Here is a 21,128-nt window from a genome sequence, read left to right on the forward strand (position 1 = left end):
TCTTCAACTGTGCGATGAAGAAAGAACGGACTCCACCCTTCTTCTCACAGCATGACAGACTATTAGAACTCTGGACATGAGGAAAGGTTAGTTAAACATTGTAAAAATAAAGTCTTAATGGACGAGAAACTTTGAAGAGGATCTCCTTTGCACACAGCAGGACAGGCGGATCCCCCCCCCCCCCGCCCACCAACCCCACGGAGAGAGAGGAATGGACAAAGCCAGATGTGAGGAGCCGGGTTTCATCCTCACCATCGTCTGGTTCAGGAAATTCTGGAGCCTGGAAAGTTTTATGTATGGCGGCTGTGAAAACCGGCTGATTGGACTTCTTCCAGAAAGCTGTAAAATAGGAAACAGGTATGCAAAAAGAAAGAATGAATGCAATGGCGGCATACCTCCATATCATCAGAGAATACAAACATTACATAGCCGGGCTTTAACCACTTACGTACGTTTATCAACTACGTGATGGACATTTATTTCTACAGTGCCACCGCCAAATCACAAAGGCGTACCGAGCTCCTTGTACTCATGTCTATTTTCGGTTGACCCTGTACAAAGGTGTACAGAGCTGATCTGAGCAGCTCTGTACCTTATTGCGACAAATCACAGCATTTACAAATGTAAACAGTACAACTGTTTACATTTCAGAGCCCACCCCTTCCTCTAGCAATAGAGGAAGGAGAAACCAGTGAATAAACTATCCAGACTGAAGGGGGTAGCAGACTCAGGGTAGGTAGGTTGGGGTTGTGTTTTTTTTTTTTTAACCTGTTCACATCTGATCTCCATGTGACATCTATATTAACCCTTCACCTCCCGTGTCCTTCATGCCTGCAATTAACCCCTTCATCACCATGTTCCCACTGTATGTGAGCTTAAGGCCCCTTTCACACGGGTGCACCGCCCAACGGAGTCCGTTCTGCTCAGTGGGGGATTGATCCGCCGATCCCCGCTGAGCAGGTGGATGACAGCTCCGTCTCCACTCTGTGTGCAGAGATGGAGCGGTCAGATCCCCGCTCTCCTCTATGGGAGATCGGATGATAACTGTCCGTTCTCATCTGATTCGATCCTCCAGACGGATGGAAAATGGGGTTTCCATCCAGATTTCGGACAGGATCGGAATCGGATAGCAGCGGACATGTTTGCTCTAACACCCGCTGCCCCATAGGGATGCATGGAGCATCCGATCAGGCCTGCCTGAAAAACTGACAGGCGGATCGGATCACCCGTGTGAGAGGGGCCTTACATTACCTTCTTCAACTCCTACCTTTACCATTACCAAGCTTTGCCAACCTCAAAATCTCACGTTTCTTCATTTTAAAGAAAAAAAAAAAAAGGATTAGATTACTTTTGGGGTAGCATAAAGGGGTCATTTCAGGGGTGTTTGTACTGTCCTGGCATTTTTACCTTTACAAAAACGAAGGCCCCTTTCAGACGGAGTGGAAACTGTCCAAGCGGATCCGCCTGCCCAGTGGGGGGTCTCTCTGCTGATCCCCACTGAGCAGGTGGATGACAGGTCCGTGTCCGCCTGGCTATGCAGAGCAGACATGGACAGTGCCTGCTCTCTTCTATGGGATGTAAATGGACTGCCTTGTCTGTTTCCATCCGATGGTCATCCAATCCGCCGGAAGGATGGGGGAACAGATCCCCATTCGTCTGTTGTTAGCGGACCACATTGGATCGGATGCTGGCAGGTGACAGCGGACATGTCCAATGACATCCACTGCCCCATAGAGAACAATGGGTGGTCCGATCGGTTCCCCCCAAAAAATTTGTCTGTTAGCGGACCAAACTGGATCGGATACTGGCAGGTGACAGGGGACACATGTCCAATGACATCCGCTGCCCCATAGAGAACAGTGGGTGGTCCAATCGGTTCCCCCCGAAAAATTTGTCTGTTAGCGGACCAAACTGGATCGGATACTGGCAGGTGACATGTCCACTGACGTCCCTTGCCCCATAGAGAACAATAGGTGGTCCGATCGGTTCCCCCCAAAAAATGTGTCTGTTAGCGGACGAAACTGGATCGGATACTGGTAGGTGACAGGGGACACATGTCCAATGACATCCGCTGCCCCATAGAGAACAGTGGGTGGTCCAATCGGTTCCCCCCGAAAAATGTGTCCGTTGTTAGCGGACCACATTGGATCGGATACTGGCAGGTGACAGTGGACATGTCCAATGACTTCCACTGACCCATAGAGAACAGTGGGTGGTCCGATCTGTTCCCCCCGTGTCTGTTGTTAGCGGACCAAACTGGATCCGATACTGGCAGGTGACAGGGGACACATGTCCACTGACATCCGCTGCCCCATAGAGAACAGTGGGTGGTCCGATCGGTTCCCCCCGAAAAATGTGTCTGTTGTTAATGGACCAAACTGGATCGGATACTGGCAGGTGACAGGGGACACATGTCCAATGACATCCGCTGCCCCATAGAGAACAGTGGGTGGTCCGATCGGTTCCCCCCGAAAAATGTGTCTGTTAGCGGACCAAACTGCATCGGATACTGGCAGGTGACAGGGGACATGTCCACTGACATCCGCTGCCCCATAGAGAACAGTGAGTGGTCCGATCGGTTCCCCCCGAAAAATGGACAGGCAGGCCCGATCGGTCCACTGGTGTAAAAGGGGGCCTAAGGGTAACTTTTTTCTCTAAATGTTTGTTTTTATTCATTTATTAGAGCAAATACATAAAGCCATTGGTTATTGAATATCACTGAAAGAAAGCTCGGTCACAAAAATATATATACCCGTATTTTCAGGCGTATAAGACGACTGGGCGTATAAGACGACCCCCCTAATTTTCAAGTTAAAACATGAGTTTTGGGCTATACTCGCCGTATAAGACTACCCCCCTTCTGAAGCAAGGCAACACCATTGAAAAACATCAGATTTCTCATAGATCTCCAACGTACCCCAAGTACTGTAATACATGTAATCTCTCATAATATCTCCAAGGTACCCTAAGTATTACCGGTAGATGTAATCTCAAGACGCTGGCTGTGTGGGAATCCTGTACCGGTATACCGTATGTACCGTAGCTTCGGCTACACACAGTATACCGCGCTGAGCCAATCAGGGAGAGCGATGTATTCTATTATTGAATGCAAAGCCTGCTCGGATTGGCAGAGTCAGAGAGGCGGGCTGATGTTACTCCGCCAATCTGAGCAGGCTTTGCATTCAATAATAGAATACATTGCTCTCCCTGATTGGCTCAACACGGTACACTGTATGTAGCCGAAGCTACGGTACATACGGTATACCGGTACAGGATTCCCACACAGCCAGCGTCTTGAGAGATTACATCTACCGGTAATACTTATACTTAGGTTACCTTGGAGATATTATACTCGGCGTATAAGATGACCCCCCATTTTTGGGAGATTTTTTTGAGGTTCAAAAGTAGTCTTATACGCCAGAAAATACAGTATTTTTTTTGGATAGAGTGTTGCATGACCGAGCAATCGTCAGTCAAAGTATCCCAGCACTGAAAGCTGAAAACTGGTCTGGTGATGAAGGGGGATTACAAGCTCATACTCAAGCGGTTACATGCAACGTTATACGCCAGAATGAAAACGAGATATTTCTACTGTGCTCCAGGATTTACTCAACTCAAAACCGATAGATGCTGGAAAGGTAAAGCAAATCTTCACTGCATCTGAGCACCACAACCAAAAACAGTTTCATTCATTTTTTAATTTTCAAAGAAAACTCACCCATCCATCCGTGTCTCCATGCTTTATTTTAAGAAATCACTTTGAAAAACAATCCCCTAGCATTGCTGGGCATGGCCATTTTGAGTAAGGGCAAATGATTCATGTAGCATTTACTTCCTGGAATCCATTTGCCCTTAGCTCAATTAATGCATGCAGGAGAGAGCGTGCTTAGCTGAGAAAACCCCTCCTCCTCTCCTCCCCCCGCCCCCCCTGGAAGACTCCTGGGGTGTAGGACATCATTTGCCTTGGCAAGAAACGAGGAAGTAACTGAAGAAATGTAAAAAAAAAAGTTTTAAACAAGTAAATATCTCATATACTTTCCTATCTATTTACTAATGCTAGCAGCACGAGAATTAAAAATAATCAGTGTTGATTGGGAGAGTGAAATTCCACTTTAAACTCCTCTGACAGTCTCTTCTATCTAGAGGGGACACAATTGGTGAGAATTCTGTGCAGAGTTCCTGACCCTGAACACCTGCTGTGCCCATTATGAGGGGTTCCCACCATCCCTGTGCTGAGTACCCGGGTCTATACACCTGCTGTGCCCATTATGAGGGGTTCCCACCATCCCTGTATTGACTTCCCGGGTCTGTACACCCGCTGTGCCCATTATCAGGGGTTCCCACCATCCCTGTGCTGAGTTTCCGGGTCTGTATACCCGCTGTGCCCATTATGAGGGGTTCCCACTATCCCTGTGCTGAGTTCCCAGGTCTGCACACCTGTTGTGCCCATTATGAGGGGTTCCCACCATCCCTGTGCAGAGTTCCCGGGTCTGTACACCTGCTGTGCCCATTATGAGGGGTTCCCACCATCCCTGTGCTGAGTTCCCGGGTCTGTACACCCGCTGTGCCCATTATGAGGGGTTCCCACCATCCCTGTGCTGAGTTCCCGGGTCTGTACACCTGCTGTGCCCATTATGAGGGGTTCCCACCATCCCTGTGCTGAGTTCCCGGGTCTGTACACCCGCTGTGCCCATTATGAGGGGTTCCCACCATCCCTGTGCTGAGTTCCCGGGTCTGTACACCTGCTGTGCCCATTATGAGAGGTTTGACCCATCTGCTGGATTCAATATTTTTTATATAGTAAGGAGAATGCAACAGGGGAAGATGGGGGCACACAGCCACGGGCAGATTCTAACATTTGTCAAATAATTATTTTGTAGTACAACATCATTAAAAACAAACAGTTTGAATTGGATTTTCCACCAGGACTAATCATGCATTGATTAAGCCACCTTGTGTATTGCAATAAATCTGTGAAAGATCCGATTCTTTAATTGAAACGAGCTTTATACCAAACTCTTGTATTGGTAGGTGTATAGCCAGCATTAAATTTGCCAACCACTTTCTAGGTGCCTCTAGTTTTAGCTTCTTTATAGAGCAGTGGTCTCCAAACTGCGGCCCTTTGCTTGCCTTCATCCGGCCCTTGGGGCACTTTTCCTCCCACTGACATCAACGATGAGTCAAAATTCCTGTTACGGTCATCATTAATGGGGCACTATTCTTTCCACTGAACCCAACGATAGGGCGCTATTCCAACAATGGGGCGTTATTCCTCCCACTGGCAGCAACGATGGGGCGCTATTCCTCCCACTGGCACCAATTATTGTGCACATTTCCTCCCATTGATGGGGGACTATTCCACCCACCGATACCAATGATGGGGATCTATTCCTCCCACTGGCACCATTGATGGGGCACTATTTCTCCCACTGATACAGATGATGGGACACTATTCCTCCCACTGACACCAATGATGGGGGCACTATTCCACCCACCGATACCAATGATGGGGATCTATTCCTCCCACTGGCACCATTGATGGGGCACTATTTCTCCCACTGATACCGATGATGGGACACTATTCCTCCCACTGACACCAATGATGGGGGCACTATTCCTCCCACTGACACCAATGATGGGGGCACTATTCCTCCCACTGATACCAACGATGGAGCACTATTCCTCCCACTGACACCAAGGATGGAGCACTATTCCTCCCACTGACACCAACGATGGGGCACTATTCCTCCCACTGACACCAACGATGGGGCACTATTCCTCCCACTGACACCAACGATGGAGCACTATTCCTCCCACTGACACCAACGATGGAGCACTATTCCTCCCACTGACACCAACGATGGGGCACTATTCCTCCCACTGACACCAACGATGGAGCACTATTCCTCCCACTGACACCAACGGGGCAACTATTCCTCCCACTGGCACCAAGGACAGGGCAACTATTCCTCCCACTGGCACCAACAACGGGGCAACTATTCCTCCCACTGGCACCAACGACGGGGCAACTACTCCTCCCACTGGTACCGACTGGGCAACTATTCTTCTCACTGGCACCAATGACAGGGCGCTATTCCTCACACCGATACCAACGATGGGGCATTATTCCTCCCACTGATACCAATGATGGGGGCACTATTCCTCCCACTGATACCAATGATGGGGGCACTATTCCTCCCACTGATACCAATGATGGGGCACTATTCTCCCCACTGATACCAATGATTGGGCACTATTCCTCCCACTGACACCAATGATGGGGCACTATTCCTCCCACTGATACCAATGATGGGGCACTATTCCTCCCACTGATACCAATGACGGGGCACTATTCTCCCCACTGATACCAATGATTGGGCACTATTCCTCCCACTGGCACCAATGATGGGGCACTATTCCTCCCACTGGCACCAATGATGGGGACACTATTCCACCCACTGACACCAGTGATGGGGCACTATTCCTCCCACTGACACCAGTGATGGGGCACTATTCCTCCCACTGGCACCAATGATGGGGCACTATTCCTCCCACTGACACCAATGATGGGGCACTATTCCTGCCACTGATACAAATGATGGGGCACTATTTTTCCTACGCATATCAAGGATGGGGCACTGTTCCTCCCCCCTAATGCTAAAGATGGATTGTTTACTCCCATTAACTCCAAGACAAGTTCTACTCCCACTGGCCACAGCCCGGTCCCCCTAAAGTCTGAAGGATTGTAAATTGGCCCTTTGTTTGGAATGTTTGGAGACCCTGTTCTAGAGCATCCTAGAAGCACCAATGCTAGAACACACTTATTACACATGACTATACAAATACCGACTCTATAGCTTTGTTCCATCCAAATCACATGGAAACCCACTGCACTTCATGATCAGAACACTAAAGAATTCCAGGTATGGATATTTTATACACGATTACATTGGTCCATTAAGATCCTAATTGATCAACGTGTCCCAATGTAAAACCCTGTACTGCCTCAAAGCACACAGATTCCAAGCTTCACTGGAAAATGCTGGTAGCATAATGCATCTGACAGGTTGTCACCGGGAAATACAGTCAGTCCTTATTTCAGACACCTGATAAAAGGAGGATCACTTTAGGAGCCTAGAAAAATTCATGCTGCGAAATCTATCAAAAGCTCTGCCAGATGTTTAGGCCAGTGTGGCGCCCACGTGAGGAAGCTGCACAGAGATCCGGGTCTCCCCGCAGGCAGAAATCTATACTGCAAAATTGATGGCAGTGACGTGTCACAGAGGTCGCGTCATGGGGCTGTCGGTCTGAGCCGAGCTGGAAATAACAATCAGGCCAAGGGGATTAGACGCTTCTTATAAGGGCAGCTTGGGGGGTATTACCAGCTGAAATCCCCTTGTTTTTCATGAGATCCCCCGGCTAATCCCCCAGAGAGAACGGGTGGCACCGATGAAGACTTCCCAGGAAGGCAAGGGGTTAATGTGTACCTGTCACACCTATCTAACAGGTAGTAGCATAGTAGACACCTAAAGGTGCTGGCTCAACACTTGGTATCCAGATCACTCAGTGGCTCCGGATGGATCTGTACATAGTCTAATGCCAGGTGTGCCACACCTCTCTCTAATGCAAGCCTATGGATGGGTAAAGAAAAAATACTCGTAAATCTGATAGAAATCCAGTGAGCTCCTGACTTGCTGTTTCAGATGACAACACACTGCCTCTGCTGCACTGAAATACCAAGCAAGGTGATCAGCTGGCACATATCTCCCAGGTGAACTACAGCACACCTGCCCTTTGTTATGGAAATGAAAATGGAAGGTCTTCCTTGGTCTAGTAAGCTCCTAACCTCTTGCTTGAGATAACAACACAATGGTTCTGCTGCACTGACTTTCCAAGCAGAGTGATCAGCTAGCCCAGATCTCCCAAGTAGACTACAGAACACCTGCCTTTTTATATGGAAATCAGAAGGGGGGGTCTTCCTTGGCAGTGGTGTATTTTGGTTTTGTGCTGCCCTAGGCAAGACTAAAATTGGGTGCCCCCCCCCCCCATGTAAATTTGCCCCACTTCTTTTTTAACGGATGCGACTCCCTCCAGAATTGAAGGACTACAAGTCCCAGCATGAACCCCTGAGATCTCACAAGGGGGGTGAGAGGGGTTGGGAGAGAGAGAGAGAGAGAGGGGGGTAAGTGAGGGAGAGAGAGAGAGAGGGGGGATGAAAGAGAGAGAGGGGGATGAGAGAGAGAGAGAGAGAGAGAGAGAGAGAGAGAGAGGGGGGGGATGAAAGAGAGGGTGGGTGAGAGGGGAGGTAGAGAGGGCAGGGGATGAGAATGGGGGGGGGATGAGAGAGGGGGGATGAGAGAGGGGGATGAGAGATAGAGAGAGAGGAGGGGTGAGAGAGAGAGGGGGGATGAGAGGGAAAGAGAGAGAGAGAGAGGGAGGGGGATGAGAGAGAGAGAGAGGGAGGGGGATGAGAGAGAGAGGGAGGGGGATGAGAGAGAGAGGGAGGGGGATGAGAGAGAGAGGGAGGGGGATGAGAGAGAGAGGGAGGGAGGGGGATGAGAGAGAGAGGGGGGATGAGAGAGAGGGGGGGATGAGAGAGAGAGAGGGGGGATGAGAGAGAACGAGAGAGGTAGAGGGGAAGAGAGAGGGAGGGGGTGGGTGAGAGAGAGAGAGGGGGGGGTGAGAGAGGTGGCTCTAGCAGCCAGTGGCCAATAGAGTCTCAGGTGGAGGGGGTGGCTTTTTTGCTGTCCCCCTGCAAAGTGCCGCCCTAGGCCTGGGCCTTGTTGGCCTAGGCCAAAATACAGCACTGTTCCTTGGTCTAGTAAGCTCCTAACTACTTGCTTGAGATAACCCAATGGCTCTGCTGCACTGACTTTCCAAGCAGGGTGATCAGCTGGCCCAGATCTCCCCTGTTGACCTCAGAACACCTGCCCTTTGTTATGAAAATGAGAAGGGGAGGTCTATCTTGGTCTAGTAAGCTCCTGACTACCTGTTTGAAAAGACAACACACACTGCCTCTGCTGCACCGAATGCCTAAGCAGCATGATCAGCCTGCCCAGTTCTCCTCTACTGGAATACAGACCAGCTGCCCCTTGTTACAGAAATGAGAAGAGGAGAAGTCTTCCTTGGTCCAATGTACTCCTAACTTCCTGTTTGAGATGACAACACATTGACTTTGCTGCATTGAAATCCCAAGTGATGTTGTCAGCTGTGCCCAGTTCTCCTCCCCTGGAAGGCAGAACTTCTCCCTCTTGTCATGGGGATGAAAAGAGGGGAGGTGTTCTGGAGTCCAGCATGGGCAGGGCTGACAACACTGCTTAGGATTTGAGCGCAGCAGAGGTAAAGTTGTCATTCACTTAAAATGTTCACGTATCGCAGACCAAATCCTTTAGCTCAGTGGTCCTCAACTCCGGTCCTCTGGGCCCACTAACAGGCCAGATTTTAAGTATTACCTTGGGGGAGATGCAGACTAGAATACTGCAATCACTGAGCAGCAAATTATATCACCTGGGATGGATTTCAGTTATCTTGCAAACCTGGCCTGTTAGCGGGCCCTGGGGACCAAGGTTGAGGACCACTGCTTTAGCTGACCGATTTCACCAGATTGCTCATAAAAGTAGCTTGCATCCTTCTCATAGCTCCCTCACATGATCACTCGGACAGGCCATCCAGTGGTTAATGATATCCTGGTGTGTGAGCGGTTAGGGTTTCTACTTTCCATGCAAATGCTGCTACACGAGCCTGCTGTGCATGTAAATAATTGAGAAGAGAGATCTGATCCGTACAGGAAACAGGCTCCCCCAGGAACATTCCTTCTAATGACCTCCTGACACAATATCTGGGGAAAGTGATGGAACTTAAGGGGTTATTTTGTAATGTTGCCTGGGACCACCCAGAGAGGTAGACTGGTTGGGTCTTAGGACAACGCTCCAAGAAGGAAAAGGTTCTGGTAACCTAACACAACTTGATCCTCCCATTTGCATCCTGCATTGCAAGTACCAAAGAGAAAATCTGGACATGCGGAATTGACCCCCCCCAGGCTCGAGAGAGCCTGGCCCCCAGGGCAGAACCACTTTATTCCTTTTCTTTCGATATTTTTTTTTGGGATCAACTATTCTCTCTTCTCTTTGATTTCTCCATTTCCTTTTATATGTATTTGGCACTCCTGGCATTGGTAGAGGGGTCCTTGTACCCAAATACCTGGCCGAACAGATGTTTTGGGCCTGGCCTTGGGAGCGTACTGGTTATAAGATGGAAGTATAGTTTGTTTTATAGAGTTTCCATTGCTACACAGTGCTTGATGCCCTAGGTAAGTGATCCTCAACCCCGGTCCTCAGGGCCCACCAACAGGCCAGGTTTACAAGATAACTAAAATTCATCCCAGGTGATATAATTTGCTGCTCAGTGATTGCAGTACTCTAGTCTGCATCTCCCCAAGGTAATACTTAAAATCTGGCCTGTTATGGCACTTTTCCACTGCAAGTACCGGCTCGGCTCTACTCGGCCCTGCTTGGCCCGGTTTGCTTTTCCACTGCTGGTACCGCATGGTACGGTGTTGGAATGGTACGGTATGGTTTGCTTTTCCACTAAAGTAGTACTAAAGTTAAGTGGGTGGGATAACAACGGGGTGGGTGGGATTCTCTGACCAATCAGTGGCTAGTAGTGACTGCATGCAAAGGATTGTGGGATATGATACCGGGTATGGTACCTCTTGGAACCACAATCGAGGTGGTACTGTTTTTGAGAGCCGTACCGTTCGGTTCCATGCAGTGGAAAAGCGCCGCCGTACCGTACTGAACCGTTCCTACACCGTACCATGCGGTACCAGCAGTGGAAAAGCACAAAAGCGAGCCGAACCGTTCGGTTCCATGCAGTGGAAAAGCGCCGCCGTACCATACCGAACCGTTCCTACACCGTACCATGTGGTACCAGCAGTGGAAAAGCACAAAAGCGAGCCGAACCGTTTGGTTCCATGCAGTGGAAAAGCGCCGCCGTACCATACCGAACCGTTCCTACACCGTACCATGTGGTACCAGCAGTGGAAAAGCACAAAAGCGAGCCGAACCGTTTGGTTCCATGCAGTGGAAAAGCGCCAATAGTGGGCCCTGAGGACCGGAGTGGAGGACCACTGCCCTAGGTTTCAAGGGCCTTTATGTTCCTTTTTTGGAAAGGCCTGGTTTCCCTTCCAATCAGGGTCCTCCAAATCATGGAACTGATGTGAGTTGGCCCACAATAACTACATGGATAATCCAAATAATGAACAGTCCAACTTTGTTCCTTGTTGTCTTATGTGAACCAATGTTACATTAGCAAAGTACTGTTGTTACTATAGAAAAATAAAAAAAGTTTATAAAAACGAATGAAACTAAAAAAAAATAAAAAAAATAAATATATGTTGATGTGTTAGTTTTGTAACTTTAAAACAAATTCATAAATGTAAGAACGCATGAGCAGAGGTGAGGGCAAGAACACATGTACATACCGTATATACTCGAGTATAAGCCGAGTTTTTCAGCACATTTTTTTGTGCTGAAAACGTCCCCCTCGGCTTATATTCAAGTCAAAAAAAAAAAAACAATGTCCCCGGCCGGCCCGACGTGCTTTAGATTTAAAAATGGCGCCGCCCGGAGGCAACATGTCACCATGCGTGCGCCGCCGCCCGAGACAGGCCGTACACGGTCGGCTATTCCCGAGAATAGCCGAATGTACACGAGCTTTCCCGAGTGGCGGCGCATGCGCAATGACGTGTAGGCGCCAGGCGGCGCCATTTTTAGATTTAAGGTGCCTCTGGAACAGGTAAGTGAAACACAGCCGCACTACCTGCTATTATGCGGGCATACTACAAGGGATGCAGTGCTGCGGGCATGGTACACCTGTACCATGCCCGCAGCGCTGCATCTACTGTTGTATGCCCGCAGCCCCGCATTCCTTTTGTACTATGCCCACAGCCCCGCATTCTAGTGTACCATGCCCGCAGCACTGCATCTCCTGTAGTATGCCCGCAGCCCCGAATTCTCTTGTACTATGCCCACAGCCCCGCATTCTAGTGTACCATGCCCGCAGCACTGCATCTACTGTTGTATGCCCGCAGCCCTGCATTCTCTTGTACTATGCCTACAGCCCCGCATTCTAGTGTACCATGCCCACAGCACTGCATTCTCCTGCACCATGTCCGCAGCCCCGCATTCTCCTGTACCATGCCCGCAGCCCCGCATTCTGCTGTACCATGACCGCAGCCCCGCATTCTCCTGTACCATGTCCGCAGCCCTGCATTCTCCTGTACCATGCCCGCAGCCCCGCATTCTCCTGTACCATGACCGCAGCCCCTGCATTCTCCTGTACCATGACCGCAGCCCCTGCATTCTCCTGTACCATGTCCGCAGCCCTGCATTCTCCTGTACCATGTCCGCAGCCCTGCATTCTCCTGTACCATGCCCGCAGCCCTGCATTCTCCTGTACCATGCCCGCAGCCCTGCATTCTCCTGTACCATGTCCATAGCCCCGCATTCTAGTGTACCATGTCCGCAGCCCTGCATTCACCTGTACCATGTCCGCCATCCTGCATTCTCCTGTACCATGCCCGCCACCTTGCATTCTCACCATAGGCTTATACTCGAGTCAATCCTTTATCCCATTTTTTTGTGATAAAATTAGGGGCCTCGGCTTATACTCGAGTATATACGGTAAGTATTCACAGCCTTTACTAGGACACTCAAATTTGAGCTCAGATGCATTCTGTTTCCACTGATCATCCTTGAGATGTTTCTACAACTTGGCGTTCACCTGTGGTAAATTCAGTTGGACTGGACATAATTTGGAAAGACACACATCTGTCTATATAAGGTCCCACAGTTTATAGTGCATGTCAGAGTACTAACAAAGCCATAAAGTGCAAGGAATTTTTTGTAGACCTCCAAGACAGGATTGTATTGAGGCACAGATTTGGGGAAGGGTACAGAAACATTTCTGCAGCATTGAAAACTCCAATGAACACAGTGGCCTCCATCATCGGTAAATGGAAGAAGTTTGGAACCACCAGGACTCTTCCTAGAGCGGGCCAAACTGAGCGATCAGGGGAGAAGTGCCTTAATCAGGGAGGTGACCAAGAACCCAAGAGACAGAGCTGGCAGAGCTCCAGCCTTTCTCTGTGGATAGAAGAGAACCTTTCAGAAGAACCATCTCTGCAGCACTCCACCAATCAGGCCTGTATGAGTGGCCATATGGAAGCCAATCCTCAGTAAATGGTGCATGACAGCCCGCCTGGAGTTAGCCAAAAGGCACCTGAAGGACCCTCAGACCATGAGAAACAAAATTCTCTGGTCTGATGAAACAAATATTGAACTTTTTGACCTGAATGGCAAGTGTCATGTCTGGAGAAAACCAGGCATCGCTCATCACCTGGCCAATACTATCCCTACAGTGAAGCATGGTGGTGGCAGTATCAAGCTGTGAGGATGTTTTTCAGCGGCAGGAACTGGGAGACTAGTCAGGATCGAGGGAAAGAGAAATGCAGCAATGTACAGAGACATCCTTGATGAAAACCTGCTCCAGAGCGCTCTGGACTTCAGACTGGGGCAAGGGTTCATCTTCTGACAGGACAACGACCCTAAGCACACAGCCAAGATAACAAAGGAGTGGCTATGGGACAACTCTGTGAATGTCCTTGAGTGGCCCAGCCAGAGTCCAGACTTGAACATCTCTGGAGAGATCTGAAAATGGCTGTGCACCGACGCTCCCCACCCAACCTGATGGAGCTTGGAGAGGTCCTGCAAAAAAGAATGGGAGAAACTGCCCAAAAATAGGTGTACTAAGCTTGTAGCATCATACTCAAAAAAACTTGAGGCTGTAGCAAGGCCTCATGCACACAGGGCGTTAGAAAAAAATGAGCAGCAGAGCCAGTACCAACACCAGGCAAAAGCAACTGTAAAAACTTGCTTTTAGTAGCTTTTTCTATTGGCATTAATGAGCGTTTAGCCTCGTTAGTTTTTAGCAACGTTTTTCTGCCTCCATTCAAAATCAATAGTTGCCTATGAGCTGTCTTTGATACGGCTTTAAGCCCATTGATTTGAATAGAAGTCGCATCCAAGTCGGATCATGGGGATCCGACTTGTGCTTTGAGGATCTTGAGTGGGAACTCGATGCCAAAATGGAAAAAAGACGGCGTGGGGGTCCCCCCCAGGTTCCATACCAGGCCCGTTGGGTCTGGTATGGATTTTGAGGGGAATCCCAAGCAAAAAAAACATGGGGTCCCCCTCAAAATCCATGCCAGACCCTTATCCGAGCATGCAGCCCGGCAGGTCAGGAAAGGGGGGACAGGGGGATGAGCGAGCGGCCCCACATCCTCCTGGAACATACCAGGCCACACACCTTCAACATGGGGAAGTGGGTGCTTTGGGGCAGGGGGAGCTCTGCACCCCCCCACCCCAGAGCACCTTGTCCCCATGTTGATGGGGACAAGGGCCTCTTCCTGACAACCCTGGGTTGTGGTTGTGGGGGGTCTGCGGGCAGGGACTTATCAGGATCTGGACTCCCCCTTACCCATTCACCCCAAAAAAAGGCAGTGTAGTGTAAATATTGACAAGAGACAGTTTTGAGAAGTCCTTTATTAAAAATCTTCTCCGCTGCCAACCCGGTCCTCCCCTGACGATGTCTCCTATGTCTCCTATGAATATGCCGCCTCCGCTCTTTTGCAGCTTCTTATATAGCCCTGGGGTGTGGTCACCCGGTGACATCACCCGGAGACCCTGCCCCCTTGTGTCGTTACAAATCGTCAGGTGACAACACAAGGGGGCAGGATCTCCGGGTGACATCACCGGGTGGCCACACCCTACGGCTATACAAGAAGCCGCAAAGAGCGGATTTTGGGGGGGACACCACGCAGGTTTTTTTTTTTTAGAATGGGGTTTCCCCTCAAAATCCATACCAGACCGAAGGGTCTGGTATGAAACCTGAGGGGGACCCCCACGCCGTTTTTTTTTTCCATTTTGGCGTGGAGTTCCCCTTCAAGATCCTCAGAGCGCAAGTCGCACCACAAGTCGGATCATCATGATCCGACTTGGATGCGACTTCCATTCAAATCAATGGGCTCCCTTAGGGAACCATTGATTTTGACATGAAAAAAAAAAAAAAAAACGTATGACGCGGCTTAATGCTGTATGCTGTACTCAGAACGCGCTGGCCCTGGGTTTTAGAAGAATGGTCGGGTGTTGTAAACACAGCTGACCATTCTTCTCCCTGCAATGATCATAGAGCCCCTGTGATCCTTCTATATAGGATCCAAGGTCTCTATGGTCATTTCACAAGCCATGCCCCCCACAGTTAGAATCCCTCCCCTTGTATCATGCCTACTCCTGATGAAGTGAAATTTTCACGAAATACGTTGAGTTCTACACAGGCAATTTTATCTATTACAAGTTATTATTACATCATGTTCCCAGGACCTTATTTAAGCTCTAATTATTTATTTGTCATGTACCAGGAGATTATCGAAATACTATGTATTCTTGTCTTAGACCATGTATGTCCATTTATGCTTCATTCATGTATATCCCATTACCATGGGTTACATGGTTTTACTGAACATTCTGGTTTTACCATTATTTGGTCTATAGACTGTCAATAAACAGATTTTATTATTATCCTTCTGGTCTCTCTCTTTTACTATACATTCATGTCTACTTTGTGGCTGGTCACACCTCATATAAAGTCCCAATTTTGCTTTTTCGTTCCATATAGCAGAAAGTGAAAAACTGAATTTTTGTAAAATCTTACCTGTAAAATTCCTTTCTCTGAGTCCTCCGACAGTCGCCGCCTCTTCATATTCGTCACATATGGGGGTATTAGACTTTGCTCCGAAGGAGTAGCTAGGCAACAGAATATGTTAACAATAAAGCTTTTAACATATCCCACCCTCAAGGGGTGGTCCCCTCAGTCAATACCCTCCTACTTCCTGCAACCATATCTCAGTTTTAGTGGAATAGCAGTAGAGTATACAACCAAACCCCAAAAGAGGGGCGGGGGCGGCGACTGTCGGAGGACTCGGAGAAAGGAATTTTACAGGTAAGATTTTACAAAAATTCCGTTTTCTCTTACGTCCTCCGACAGTCGCCGCCTCTTCATATTCGTCACATATGGGGACGTCCCAAAGCAGTGCAGACATGAGGGGTGGGAAACGCATCCGCGCCGAAAAGGCAACGCAGTCTCCGCATCAAAGAAAGGAACCTTACCAAAGGAAGGAAACCAGCTGGGCAACAGTAAAAAACAAGTGCTCAACAGGAGCAACAACCCAGGAAAAGACAAAAAAACCAGGGGATACAAAACTTATCCCAACAGCCAGGAGTCCCCAACAAGGGACCCTAGGGAACAGCCGCACTAAGAACCTTGCGGCCAAAGGAAGCATCCGCCGATGCCTGAACATCTACTTTGTAGAATTTTGTGAAAGTGTGCACGGTCGACCAAGTCGCCGCCTTACACACCTGGGCTACAGAAGCCCCATGACGACAGGCCCAAGACGTACTCAAAGATCTAGTAGAGTGCGCCTTCAGAGGTACAGGAGGGACCTTTCCCTGCAAAGCATAGGCCTGTTCAATGGTCTGCCTGATCCATTTGGCGATGGTAGAGGCCGAAGCCGCCATGCCCTTCCGAGGACCCTCTGGAAGAACAAACAAGGAGTCCGTCTTTCGAAAAGACTCAGTCGATTTAAGGTAAACCCCTATCGCCCGAACAACATCCAGAGAATGCAATCTCACCTCCTTTGGATGTTTAGGCTTCGCGCACAGCGAAGGCAAGACAATATCCTCATTAAGATGGAATTCCGAAACTCGTTTCGGAAGAAAAGAAGGATTTGGTCGCAAGACCACCTTATCCAAATGAATAACCAGGTACGGAGACTTGCAGGACAAAGCTGCCAGCTCCGACACCCTGCGAGCCGAAGTGATCGCCACCAAAAAGGCGACCTTTTTGGACAACATAGACAACGAGATCTCCCTGATCTGTTCAAAAGGAGCACGTTGCAACACAGATAGAACGAGATTCAAGTCCCAAGGGGGCAGAGGAACCCTCCTAGGGGGAACCAGATGCCGCACACCCTGAACAAAGGTGCCAACCAAGGAGTTGGAAGCCACGGGAAGTTGAAACAGAACGGCCAGCGCAGACACCTGACCCTTTATCGTAGCCAGCGCCAAACGCTGATCAACACCCGTCTGAAGGAAAGACAGCACACGGGAAACCGAGTACGTGCGGGGTGAAAACCCCCTGGACTCACACCAGGCAAAATAGGCCTTCCAAGTACGGTAATAAACCTTCCCCGAGGAAGACTTCCTCGCGTTGATCAAAGTATGAACGACCTCTGGAGAGAGACCCTTCTCCTTCAGGACCTCGGTCTCAACAGCCAGGCCGTCAAAGCCAGCGACTGTAAAGCAGGATGGTAAATCGGTCCTTGAGACAGTAGATCGTCTCGAAGAGGCAGACGCCACGGGGCGTCGACCGCCAGATTCACGAGGTCTGCGTACCAGGACCGGCGAGGCCAGTCCGGTGCCACAAGAATCACCGTGCTGCGTTCCGAGTGTAACCTGCGAAGGAACCTGGACAGCAACTGAATCGGTGGAAACGCGTACATCAGCCTGTACTGATGCCACGGGGCCACTAACGCGTCCGACGCGTCTGCCCGAGGGTCGCGCGTCCTTGCCACGAACCTTCTCACCTTGTGGTTGAGACGAGACGCGAACAGGTCCACATCTGGAAGACCCCACTTCGCGCACAACATCTGGAAGACAGCCGGGTGGAGAGACCATTCCCCCTGATCCAGGGTCTGGCGACTCAGATAGTCCGCCTGCCATTTCTCCACCCCCGGAATGTGAACCGCCGTTATCGCCGGGACATGAGTCTCGGCCCAAGACAGAATGTCGGCCACTTCTCGAGCCGCTCGGGCACTCCTGGTGCCCCCTTGGTGGTTGATGTAGGCCACCGCCGTGGCATTGTCCGTCTGCACCCGAACCGGGCAGCCCTGCAGCCGGTCCGTCCAGCGACGAAGACAGAGACTTATCGCACGCAATTCCAGAATGTTGATCGGAAGGGAAGACTCCCCCTCCGACCAAGTCCCCTGGGCGGACAGAACGCCCAGAACTCCACCCCAGCCCGACAGGCTGGCATCCGTGGTGATCACCGTCCACGAGACAGGACGAAACGACTTGCCCCCGGACACCAACGGGGACTGGAGCCACCACAGAAGGTTTCCTCTGGTGCGATGACTCAACGAGATTTGAAGATCCAGAGATTGAGGTCGCCCGTCCCACCTGGACAGGATCTCCGCTTGGAGACCCCGCGTGTGAAACTGGGCGAAGGGAATCGCCTCGAAGGCCGAGACCATCAATCCCAGACATCTCATGCACGTCCGCAGAGACGAGTGTGGAACGTCCCTGAGGGACCTGACTTCCTCCTGGAGAGTCCTGAGTTTGTCTTCCGGCAGGAAGACCTTCGCCTGCACCGAGTCCAGAATCATTCCCAGGTAGGGAAGACGAACCGACGGACTCAGTGTCGACTTTGGAAAATTTATCGTCCAACCAAACTCCTGCAGAGTTTGCATCGTGACAGACAGGTCCTTCTCCAGACCCTGGCTGGTCGCAGACCGAACCAGAATGTCGTCCAGATACCCCAGGACAGAAACGCCCTGGGCCCTCAATAACGCCAGAACCGGTGCAAGCACCTTGGCGAAGACCCGCGGAGCCGAGGCGAGACCAAAAGGCAACGCCACGAACTGGTAGTGATCCTCCGCAATGGCAAATCGAAGGAACCTCTGGTGACCTTCGAAAATGGGGATGTGAAGATACGCATCCTTCAAATCGATGGAGGCCATGAATTCCCCCGGAACCAGGGCAGCCACCACCGACCGCAGGGATTCCATGCGGAACTTGCGAACCCGCACAGAGCGGTTCAGAGCCTTCAAGTCCAGAATTGGACGAACCTTGCCCTCCTTCCTGGGCACGGTGAACAGATTGGAATAAAACCCCCGAAATCTGTCCCGATGAGGCACCGGAACCACCACTCCCTGAGCCCTCAGGTCCCGCACCGCCAGGTGCAGGTCCCGCAAACGCTCTGGAGACAGTTGAAGATTTGAGGGAAAAAATCTGCTCTCCGGCCGAGAGAGAAACTCGATCTTGTAACCAGATCGAACGATTTCCTGAACCCATCTGTCCCGCACACGGGCCAACCAGGGCTGAAGAAAACCGAGCAAGCGTCCCCCCACCCCAAAGCTGGGTGAGGGTGCCCCTTCAGGCCGAACTGTTATGGGCTGCAGATCCGGATTGGCCGGACTTCTGTTTACCAGACCAGGGCTTCTTCTGAGAGCCTTGACCTTTGAACGGCTTGCCCTTGTAGTGCGGCCGAAAGGCACGAAAGGACCCCTGAGGGGGCCGAAAATTAGCATGCTTCTTACCAGAAGCTCCCTTAGCCTTGGGGAAATGGGGCAAGAGAGTGCTCTTACCCCCGGTGATCCCCTTAATCAACACATCCAGGGACTCCCCAAAAAGGCGAGACCCATCATAAGGTAGATGTGAATAGAGGCAGTGTGAATAGAGGCAGGTTACACAGTCCCGGACTGACACCCCCCCAGACAGACAGGTCCCCACATAAATACACTTACCTCACATGGCGTGGGGGACCCGCACAGGCGAACAAGCCGCTGCACATGAGGCAGGGAGAGTCGCATTCAAGACGCACAAAATGGGGGTTAAGAAACCGCACAGCGTCCAGTGAGGTAGCCACCTCACCAATCATCCCTGCACCGAACAGGGATGGGTCGTTCACTGTGCCAGGAGCGTTACCTGGCTGAACGCTCGATGGCAGACTGGGAAGCCACTGACCCACGACCTGCGACCAGGGGGATCAGCCCGAGACCCAGTCCGCATGATCCTCTTCATCAGAAGAACTAACTAACGCTGACAAAAATAACAGCTAAGTAAAGGTAGAGAGAAAACTCAAACAAAATCCAAAAAAGAAGAAAGAGTCTGGGGCAGAAAGCCCCAGCACAGAGAGAGCCAGCCACTCCTGACAAGCTAGACATTAAAACTGAGATATGGTTGCAGGAAGTAGGAGGGTATTGACTGAGGGGACCACCCCTTGAGGGTGGGATATGTTAAAAGCTTTATTGTTAACATATTCTGTTGCCTAGCTACTCCTTCGGAGCAAAGTCTAATACCCCCATATGTGACGAATATGAAGAGGCGGCGACTGTCGGAGGACGTAAGAGAAAATTGTTTGTTTTTTTTCAGAATTGTCGCTTTTTTTTTTTTGTTTATAGCGCAAAAAAAAAAAAAAAAAATCGCAGAGGTGATCAAATACCACCAAAAGAAATCTCCATTTGTGGGGAAAAAAAGGACTTCAATTTTATTTGGGTACAGCGTCACAAGACAGTGCAATTGTCCGTTAACCACTTTACCACCGGAGGATTTTGCTGTCTTACATCAAGGCCACTTTTTGCGATTCGGCGCTGTGCGACTTTAACTGACAATTGCGCGGTCGTGCAACGCCGTACCCAAACGAAATTTACGTCCTTTTTTTCCCCACAAACAGAGCTTTCTTTTGGTGGTATTTGATCACCTGTGCGATTTTTACTTTTTGCGCTATAAACAAAAAAAGAGCGTTTATTTTGGAAAAATAACAATATTTTTAACATTTTTTTATACGAAATTCCCCCCCAAAAAAATGTAAAAATCAAATTTTTTTTAATTTTTGGCAAATTTGTTTTCTGCTACATATGTTTGGTAAAAAAAATTACAATAAGCGTATTTTGATTGGTTTGCGCAAAAGTTATTGCGTTTACTAACTAAGGGAAAGATTTCTGTCATTTTTGGTGTTTTTTTTTGTTTTTAACGAGTAATGGTGGCGATCTGTGATTTTTTTTTGCGGGACTGCGACATTGCGGCGGACAGATCGGACCCTTGACTGACATTTTTGACACTTTTGGGGGTACCAGTGACATTACTACAGTAATCAGTGCTATAAATATGCACTGTTACTGTAAAAATGACACTGGCAGGGAAGGGGTTAATTTTATTGGAGAGGGAGGGGTTAATGTATGCCTGGTGCTTACTGACGTGTGTGGGGGGAGGTGACGGAGTGAGTCAGGGACA

General features: G+C 49.8%; 1 protein-coding gene across 1 annotated transcript in view; it reads right to left on the reverse strand.

The window, feature by feature from the left end:
- Positions 1 to 200: 200 nt before the first annotated feature.
- VPS45 (vacuolar protein sorting 45 homolog) overlaps positions 201 to 21,128 on the reverse strand; it is an 85,392-nt gene continuing 64,464 nt past the window's right edge. Inside the window, exon 15 of the mRNA XM_082275179.1 lies at positions 201 to 339. Coding sequence (XP_082131305.1) covers positions 291 to 339 — 49 coding nt within the window. The 3' untranslated portion in view covers positions 201 to 290. The remainder of the gene's footprint in view (positions 340 to 21,128) is intronic.

Source organism: Pelophylax lessonae (genome assembly GCF_965119305.1).
Source record: "Pelophylax lessonae genome assembly, chromosome: 13".
Taxonomy (NCBI): domain Eukaryota; kingdom Metazoa; phylum Chordata; class Amphibia; order Anura; family Ranidae; genus Pelophylax; species Pelophylax lessonae.